The sequence below is a fragment of the Osmia bicornis genome, chromosome 4 (assembly GCF_907164935.1).
Source record: "Osmia bicornis bicornis chromosome 4, iOsmBic2.1, whole genome shotgun sequence".
Lineage (NCBI taxonomy): Eukaryota > Metazoa > Arthropoda > Insecta > Hymenoptera > Megachilidae > Osmia > Osmia bicornis.
The window spans coordinates 785687-796112 of record NC_060219.1 but is presented as its reverse complement, the minus strand read 5'-3'; the positions used below and the strand labels follow the sequence as shown (position 1 = coordinate 796112).

Genomic DNA, 10426 nt, shown 5'->3' with positions numbered 1-10426 from the left:
AATAATGATAAACCGGATAATGCCGGCAGACTTTTTAAAGTACAACCGATAATTGATTATTTTTCGAAAAAGTTTGAAGAAAATTTTGGCCTTGGTCAAAACATCTCGATTGACGAAGGAATGATACCATGGCGTGGGTGACTGAATTTTAAAGTTTACAACCCATCAAAAATGACAAAATATGGCATACTTATTCGGATGTTATGTGATTCCAATACGGGATATATTTCCTCATTTCAAATATATTCCGGCGCTGGACAGCCTTTAGCGAAAACGGTGATGGAACTATTGAAATCTTCTTATGGAAAGTGGCATCACCTGTACATGGACAACTACTACAACAGCGTAGAACTTGCAAAAATTTTACTTCAAAAGAAAATTCGAGTTTGTGGAACGATACGGAAAACTAGAGGATTTCCAGAAAAATTAAATAGCGCAAAACTCGATGTGTTTGAAACCTGCCATCGACGAGAAGGTGATGTACTGGCACAGTTATGGAGAGCTTCGAAAATCAAAATGATACGAACGGTCTCTACAGTACATAATGCCACTTTGATTGATACTAAAAAAAAATGCAGGAAAACCAATTGCCCAATAAAAAACCTGAAAGCATATTAGACTATAATAAATACATGAAGGCAGTGGATCGAGCAGACCAATATCTCAGTTACTATCCCATATACAGAAAAACGATAAAATGGTCAAAAAAAGTTTGCATGTACCTGTTTAATTGCGCATTGTTTAATGCATTCAGGACATTTCAACATTTCCATACAGAACACAGAAGTCTCCGATTTCATGATTTTCTATTGAAAGTGTCTGAATCCTGGATAAAAGATCAAGTATGCACCTGAGCAAAACTTGGAGGTCGCTTCCACATCGCGAGCGTCCCATCATAAAGCGATCGACAGACTTTCCTGTGACCTGAGGCAACACCAGCTAGTACTCATTTCCGAAACCAATAAACGGAAACGAAGAATGTGCCATATATGTACTAAAAAGAAGAAAAGAAAAATTCTTGTCAAATTTGTTTGGTGTTGCATTACATCTTGGAGATTGTTTGTCTTCGTATCATTTTAAAGAGAAATACTAAGTAAGTACCAAGGAAAATGTAATTAAAAAAATATATAATTCAAAAAAATTTTACATTTATTTACATATGTATGAGGGAATGGAGGCGTGATGTGTGAATGTGGCTTAAAGGCAGTGTGAATGAGGCAGAGGAAGATGCGTATGTGCGTGCGGGAGGGGAAAACAAAAGAGAGGCAGTGAACGAAAGGTCGCGAAGACGAACGCGTCGCATCTCATGTATGATTTCTGTTTTCTTTTTCTATTTTTCTCAATATTAAATATCCTTTTTTTCAATGATAAGTGCCTTTTCGGGTATACTTCCGAAAGGCCCCATCACCCCAGGACAACCAAACTTCGGATTTATAGCCATTGAGGGACGAGAAATCGAATGAGACCATTTTCAGAACTGGCAAATAAACCGTTCTCGAGATATACAGGGTATTCTAAAAGTGCGGAAACCCCCTATTACCTCGATAAGAACGCATTTTCACGGAAAATGACTAACCTAACCTAGGTTAGGGTTAGGGTTGGGGTTAGGTTAGGGTTAGGGTTAGGGTTAGGGTTAGGGTTAGGGTTAGGTTTAGGGTTAGATTAGTCATTTTGCGTGGAAATGCGTTCTTATCAAGATAATAGGGGGTTTCCGCACTTTTAGAATACCCTGTATATTTCGAGAACGGTTTATTTGCCAGTTCTGAAAATGGTCTCATTCGATTTCTCGTCCCTCAATTACTATAAATCCGAAGTTTGGTTGCCTTGGGGTGATGGGGCCTTTCGGAAGTTTCCCCGCCTTTTCGACCTTCTTTTAACCACATCCTACATTTGGGGGCTCGTCCATCAAAGATAGTCGAAAAGAACAAAAGTAAAAGTGAACAGTTTCGATTGTTCATAGTACGAGGTAACCATAAAGTCGTAAAGTGATAAAGTAAAGTAAGTGGTGAATCGGTGAAGTGAACTAATCGGAAAAAAAAGTGACGTGACTGATAAGTGAAAAGACAAGAGAAAACGAATATGACAGACAGCGAAATTAGCGACCACGAACAAACCATGATTGCTGGTGCCTCCTGTGAGGACTGTGTTCGCGTGTGATAAAAAACAATTTGAGTGTGTCCGCACAATTATCATCGATCCAGTCTTGAAGAAGATCATCCATCAACATCTCGTTTCCACCAAAGGAGAACCCCTCCGACCCACTGCTGCCAACTAAGGACGACGTGGCTTGATTCAGAAAAGTTAAGTACTATACAATTAATAATAAGGTGTCAGTTATTTGCTTGCTCTGCGGTACCAGTGAAAATTATCGTTTTTCGGAAATTACAGTGATCACAATTATCGCATCTTATTAAGCCTAGTTCGCTTCACGAGCGCAATATTTATCTCGGGTTGTGCAGCTTGGTTTGTTCAATACGTTAAATACACAATTGATCATGAGCCGAGTAAAATTCATCGCCCAAAAGCGTTCAGCATTTAAGGCAAAGTTAACATCATGGCAAAAGGCTCACGCACACGGTCGAATTGACAAAGTAGGTCTTACAGTGCGGTTCGATAGACTTACAGAATTATTTCGAGCCTATGAAGAACTACACGGCGAACTAGCTATACTCGAGCCGGAAAACGAAGCATTAAATGAGACAGAGGAGATTAGCGATAGATACTATGAGATCGCGCGTCTTATGGTGAACATGAACGGTACAGGACCGTCGACATCGCAAGTCGGGAGTTTGAGTGTTATGAATTCGACGATGATAGAAAAACAACGACGCGCTAAATTACCGGTTACCGAAGTACCTAAATTTGATGGGAACATACAAAATTGGTTATCGTATAGAAACACTTTTTTGTCAATAATCGACGCTCGCCCGGACATATCAGATTTAGAAAAATTCATTTACTTGAGAGATTCGTTGAAAGGGGAAGCGCGTAATAAGATTTCGGTACTTGACGTAAGCGCGGATAATTATAAACTCACGTGGGATCTCCTTAAACAAAATTACGAAAGAAAACGCATCATTGTTCATAAGCATTTTGATTCCATTCTCGATTTACCGAAACAAACTAAACCTACATACAAAGGTCTTTCGAAGCTTATCGATGACGTACGGCAGCACACAAACGTGTTAAAGACATTAGACGTTCCGGTCGACGAAAACTTGGTAGTTCACATAATCGAGAGAGCTCTGCCGAGTGAGACGCGCGATAAGTGGGAAGATACTTTTAATTCGAATACCATGCCTACTCTCGATCAAATTTTCAAATTTATTTCGGATGCCGCATATAAGATTCTCGCACACGAGGAAGAACAGACGCGTAAAAAGAGCGAAAACGTTTTCAAGCGACCAAACTCAAACATAGATACGCGCGCCATGAAGGTACGTAGAGAACAATCCGAAACTCGAGCGTTAGTAACTTTTGTTAGCAACAACTGCGTTGTATGTAAACAATCGGTGCATCCCTTGTATTACTGTCCAGCATTCGGGAAACTGTCTATCGCGCAACGATGGGATATAGTTGGAAAAAATAAGTAAAAAATAATTGTAGGAGACCAGGATCTTTCGGAATGTTTCAGGATCTGAATAAAACTCCAAGCCCTACTATAATAATATGATTATATGTGTATTTTAAAAGGGTAGCAAGGCTCGCTGAAGAGCCGACCGTTCGTTTCCGTGTTTGCGCTGTGACTAACTAGAAACGTTCTGCCTTGCACCCCCTAAAACTCAGGGGTACTGGCCGTCGTCGCCTGGCCACGAGTCCCGCTATTTTACGACTCGGCCACGATTGAAAGGTACAACCTATAGGCCCGAACACGTGGTTGGATGGAACTTTCTCCAACCTTGTGCCTTCATGGGCCCAAATGCTGTTAAAAGCCTACAATACTGGAGAAATGTTTTTCTGTTCGGAATTGTTATACCGAAGGTATCGACGTCTGGAATTTAGGATTTTGTACTTGTGAAAAAGTTGCGTTATTACAATGTGCGTGGTGTGTGAATAAATTGCTTCCATTGTTTTTATGATATGTATCACCCTCAACATTGTGCGCAATTCCAGGCGTCGATACCTTCGGTATAACAGTTCCGAAAAGAAAGACATTTCTCCGGTATATATATGCAAAATTGCTTGCAGACGCGAGCAATACGCTGTATCAGAAATACATTATTTTTTTATATACAAATGTTTTTATTAATATTTATTTGTTTTAAATTAATGTAGAATAAAACCAAAAACAAATTGCATCGAAAAAATTATAAAAAAAAAAAATAATGTCAACCTCCAAAACGAGGTTTTGAACGCGCCAACCTACACACTTCCAGTCCGTTATCTTACTCACTCACCTACAGTGCCGCTGTTGTAAACCGCCTCTCACAACTGAAAGACCAAATGCACAGAATTGTTTAAACTGCAATAACTCGAAAACAAAGGCCCATTCTCTCAAAACCAATGAGGGTTTTATAACACTCTATGTATACTACAACTTTTACCTACTGTCGATAAAATCGAGTTGTCCTCACCTTGGCGGTCCCCTTGTTAGATCACATCAAGGAGAGTGTAAAGCTATGCATTGCAAGCATTGCCCCTCGTTTCATCATTCGATGTTACATCGCTATAAATCTCAAATGTCAAATACGAGCACCGTCGCCGCGACGAATTCATCACTTGATTCGAATAAAACGCAAAATTCGAATCAGAACAAAAATTGACTATCGAACATCTCGCTATCTACCGTCTCGTGTGCACCGCGATCGCAGTTAATAATGAGCGCTCTTGTAAGAGTGAAGAATTCTAAGAACGAATTTGTACAAGCTCGTGCGCTTTTAGATACTTGCGCAACGGCGCATTTTGTAACAGAAGAATTCGCAAAGAGTTTAAATGTGCCTATGCAATCGTGCTGCATTTCGATAGGCGCGATCGGCGGGATGACTACCATATCGAAAAAAACGCTCGACATCTCATTTCGATCGCTATACAGCGATTTCGAGAAGACCTTAAGATTTTTAACAGTCGCGAAAGTTGCCGATAGTGTACCTGATGAAATTTTTCCTCGCGAGTCGCTTAGCATTCCTTCGCACATACGTCTAGCCGATCCGGAATTTCATTTGCCAAAAGCTGTCGACATGCTAATAGGGGCAGGTGCCACCACGTCGTTACTATCGATAGGACAAATAAATGTATCAGGAGATAACTGCGAAATTTGTATGCAAAAAACGCAACTCGGTTGGGTTGTAGTGGGTGGCGCGAAGGGAATTTTTGGGACAAAAGGAGTAACGTGTAATTTAAGCGAGATAATCGAACAAATCGCGAAATTCTGGGTGATTGAGGATAATATCAGCACGAAAGAGTCGAAACTAGCTGAGGAATCGTTCTGCGAAGCCTTTTACGCGCAAACCACGACGCGTGAACCATCAGGGCGGTATATGGTCCGGTTGCCATTTCGCGATCGTGATCAGGGTTTTGGCGAATCACGATCAAGCGCGCTTCGACGATTTCACGCGCTAGAGAAAAAACTACGGTCTAATCCGATGCTCGATTCGGAGTACAAAAAGGTTATGAACGAGTACATAGACTTGAATCACATGTCATTAGCCACAGACGAAATTGACGACGGATATTATTTGCCCCATCATGCCGTGATTAAAAGTACAAGTACCACGAATAAGTTACGGGTTGTTTTCGACGCATCTGCAAAATCAAACAAAGGCTTTTCATTAAACGATAAATTATTAGTCGGCCCGACGATTCAAGAAAAACTATTCGAACATCTTTTAAAATTTCGCATGCATACTTTCGTTCTTACAGCAGACACAGAGAAAATGTACAGGCAGATACTAATACATCCAGATGATCGGAAATTTCAACGCGTTTTTTGGTATAATGAGGGTAAAATTGCCGTTTTTCGATTAAACACCGTAACGTTTGGCGTCTCGTCTGCGCCCTTTCTCGCGATTAGGACCATAAAACAACTTGCAGACGACGAGAGCGCGGATTTTCCTCTCGCAGCTCAAATCGTGAAACGTGATCTCTACGTGGACGATCTATTGACCGGAGCAAATTCCTTGACAGAAATATTGAAAATTCGCGACGACATAATTGCGCTTTTAAAACGCGATCGTTTCAATATTAGACAATGGGCGTCAAATCATAACCACGCGCTTGATAGCATAGACGAAAAAGTATTGGGCTCAGATCACGCCGTCGAGAAAAATTCTATCTTGAAAACTACTTTCCATTAAAATCGACAACAATTCCCAGGTTAGAGTATATGCGCCGCACTAACTCTCGCACGGCTATACCAGGAATCGCGTTCGGCTTTCAACTTCGATCTCAATGAGATCGCGTTCTGGTCAGATTCCATGATCGTGTTGCATTGGCTTAAAAAGTCACCACAAGCCTTAAAAACCTTCGAAGCCAATCGCGTCGCTGAAATTCAGGGTGTCAACCCCGACATTGAATGGCGTCACGTAAATACCGAACAAAATCCGGCCGATGCTTTATCACGTGGCCAGTTGCCTGCAGAATTCGAAAAAAATAGATTATGGTTCGAGGGGCCATCGTGGCTTCAACAGCCTGAACATCTTTGGCCTTTAAACGCGTATGCGCCTGTTACCGAACTTCCGGGCTTAAAGAAGAACGTATGTTTAGCGTCAACCGTTAGAACGGACATTTTTTCAAATTTTTCATCGTATACGAGATTAGTACGGGTCATAGCATATTGTCGTCGAATGCGCCGCGCGAATTGATATAAAGGTAGTCTTTGCGTACAAGAAATCGCGGAAGCAGAACAACAAATTCTAAAGGTCATACAATTGGAACAATTTCAAAACGAGATCAATCAGTTAAAAAATGCAAAAGAAATGAAGAATTCTCGGTTAGCTAATCTCAATCCATTCATAGACGAACACGATTTGTTGCGTGTCGGAGGACGTTTAAAAAACGCGGAAATCAGTTTCGCACAAAAACACCCGATTTTACTACCATCGCGTCATCACGTCACAAATCTTCTCATTCGCGAAACGCATGAAAGGACGCTTCACGCGGGAATTCAAAACACGTTATATACGTTACGACAACGGTACTGGTTATTGGACGGCCGAAATCAGGTGCGAAAAATCGTCCGGCGATGCATGCGTTGCTTTCGTTTTCGACCTACCGCGAATCAGCCTAAAATGGCGGACTTACCGAAATCGCGAGTTGAAGAAGTCGCGCTTTTCAGTAATGTCGGAGTTGATTTTTGCGGACCGTTTTTTATTAAAGAGAAAAAACAGCGAAACAGGGTACGACTCAAGGCATACGGTTGCATTTTCATATGTATGTCGGTCAAGGCTATACATATTGAAATCGTATCCGACTTATCAACCGAAAGTTTCTTAGGCGCGCTGAGACGATTCATTGGTCGCAGAGGCGTCCCAAATAACATATACTCAGATAACGGTACGAATTTTGTAGGAGCAAGTAATCAATTACGTGAGGCATTCGCATTACTACAATCCGACGATTTTAGAAAACAAATCGATCAATACGCAATGAGCAAGCGAATAACCTGGCATTTTAATCCGCCGTTGACACCTCATTTCGGGGGTATATGGGAGGCGGCTGTAAAATGTTTCAAGCATCACTTTAAACGCGTCGTGGGAGATCTTATGTTTACGTACGAGGAACTCACTACTTTCGCAATCGAAATCGAAGCGATCTTAAATTCGAGGCCCTTGTGTCCGATTTCGTCAGATCCTAATGATCCAATTGCCTTAACACCTGCACACATTTTAATTGGTCGACCTTTCACCCTGTTACCCGAAACCGATTACTCGACTGTTTCAGAGAATCGTTTATCTACCTGGCGACTTATCACCAAGACGCGTCAGAATTTTTGGAGACGATGGTACGTCGAGTATCTAAACGAACTTCAGAAACGCCAAAAATGGCTAAAGACAGACATCAACTTAAAGCCTAACGACATGGTCATCATCATGGATAAAAATCAACCTTGTATGCGGTGGCAGTTGGGTCGGATTGTGGACGTTCATCCTGGAAACGACGGTGCCGTCAGAGTCGCCACTGTGCGAACAGCCAACGGCACATTTCAACGAAATGCGACACTATTGTGTCCTCTTCCGAATACGACATAATTATGATTATATCATATTGTTATCATCTCATGTAATTACACATTTCACAGTACACTTTACACATTACACAATATTCCATATCTAATTAACGATTTTTTTTTGCTCGCATTACTCGCAACGGGGGAGGAAAAATTTTAGTGTAGTGGTTATCACATCCGCCTGACACGCGGAAGGTCCCCGGTTCGTTCCCGGGCGGAAACACCAGATGTTGGCGCGTCCACTATTAAATATTTAGAAAACGTGCCCGATATGCTCGAAGAAATAGATAACGTCGAAGCACTTGGGAATAAGGGGCGTCGTCATGCCGCCATAAAACAGTCACCAACGGACCACGGTCGCGAACGTTCGAACAGTTTTGTTTGTCTTTTTTCTATACCGCGCAATTCAGAGTTCAATAGCGTCTTGCCGCGACCGGTTTCTATTGCCATCGAGTGCTTTTACCCAATTACATATCCTTTTACTCAAAAACACAATGCGCACGAGGTCTTACCCGGTTCGTAAACCCGAGACCTCGTCGCGTCAACAGAGAACTCATGTAACGCCCGGGGCCCTACCAGGTCCACTGATTACAAACCCAGGGTCCCGTCGGCAACAATCGAATCATCTGCCCGAGGCCTTACCCGGTTCGTAAACCCGAGACCTCGCGGCGGCAACAATTAAAACGCATCGCCCGGGACCTTACCGGTCCCTGAACGCAAACCTAAGGTCCCGCCGGCAACCACGAACGTCGACGTTCATATCATTCATACATATCAATCATATCACACGCGACGCACTCACACACACAACTCAATCTTCAAGGGTTTTTTACGGCTTTTTCCCTTTTTATTCAAACATTTTCAAGGGATTTTTACGCCTTCGGGCTTTTTCCCTTGCATTCACGAATAAACTCTTATTTGACCATTTATTAATGCCGAATACTTATTTGTCAAACCAGCGTCGACAAATCCTAAACATCCTTTCGAAACATTCGATAGTCACGGTCCTTTCCTAGAACCTCGCCCTTATCGTTCTCAAGTCTTTAGCGCGTTGAAGATCTAAAATCAAAGAGGGGAAACGGATCGAAGAGAGCTGACTTTGAGAGGACGGGCACTCTTGTTCGAACCTCGGACGAAGCAAGATCACATACTTAATTTTCCAAAGAATTTATATCAAAGAATAGTATTGGAACTGTTCATGTGGAAGAGTTTCGATCGTACAATTGCCGTCGAAGATACAACGCAGAAACAAGATAGGTTAAGGGGGCCATCTCATGTAAATGGCCTGTTTTTCAAGAATTTTTTGTGGAAAATGTAATGCGCCGATTGATTTAAAATTTGGAGTGTCATTTATTCACGTTATGATCTAAACAGAAATATTGTTATAAATGTTGATTGTTAATAAGGATAGTGCAATGGCGGCTTGAAGATGGCATCTTGGAAAATCGCCGTGCAGTGTACAGTGCACAAAAATGATTTGGAACAAAAAAATCAAAATGGAATAGCTACTTTATGCAAAAACGCTCAGCATGACATTTCTATTTTTTTTAAATTTTCAAAATTGCGAAAATGGCAAGGTTTTGAAGAAAAAACGGGAGTTTCGGATATGAAAAATTCGTAATAACAGTAATTTAAATAAAAAAAAAAAATCGCAGAATGTCATGCTGAGGCCAATTGTTTATACAGTAATGCTTCGAAATAAGCAAGTGGCTCGGGACCGAACAGTTGCTTATTTCGAAGCAGGTATGCTATTCGGCTTGACTTTGTTCTCGAAACGGGACGATAGAGAACGCGAGAAACGAGTGAGAGATCCGAGGTAGCGGCAAATCATAAAGTGATCGGCCGAGCAGCGATGTTATTTTTTGGACAAGGATAGAATATAGCATGCCCTCTCATTCTCGCACTATGCTTTATTTCGAAGCAAATATACCAGACTGAGAAAGCATTATATATATTCCATCCTTCTTCTACTAACCGATGTCACTGCTCAGTCGAGCGTGAAATTTATTACACTAAACATCGGCTTCGCGCTTTCATGGACCTCTCACTCATTTCTCGTACCTCTCACTTTGCGGGCGACTTGAAACAAAGAAGAGGGGATACGGAGTTGCTTATTTCGAAGCAGAGACCACTTGCTTATTTCGAAGCATTACTGTAGAATATATATGCCAAGTTTCATAAAGATCGAGTAATTAGTTTTTGAGCTACGTTGCACGGCGCGAAAAATTTTGCGGTTCGAGAAAAACGCGTTTGAAAGTTGAG

The 10426-nt window shown here is 41.6% G+C and overlaps 1 protein-coding gene and 1 non-coding gene across 2 annotated transcripts; both read left to right on the top strand.

Moving 5' to 3' along the window:
- The first annotated feature begins 7583 nt into the window (after window positions 1–7583).
- LOC114881225 lies at window positions 7584–8186 on the top strand. The gene has a single exon (XM_029197934.1). It carries the CDS (start codon window positions 7584–7586, stop codon window positions 8184–8186), a length of 603 nt encoding a protein of 200 aa, XP_029053767.1.
- Window positions 8187–8312: 126 nt separating this feature from the next.
- Trnav-gac lies at window positions 8313–8387 on the top strand. Its single transcript has one exon. It is a non-coding gene; the product is annotated as a tRNA-Val (tRNA).
- The last annotated feature ends 2039 nt before the right edge of the window (window positions 8388–10426 follow it).

What these genes read in the sequence shown, in the direction of transcription:
- LOC114881225 (XM_029197934.1), top strand. Translation starts at nt 7,584, where the DNA reads ATGAGCAAGCGAATAACCTGGCATTTTAATCCGCCGTTGACACCTCAT.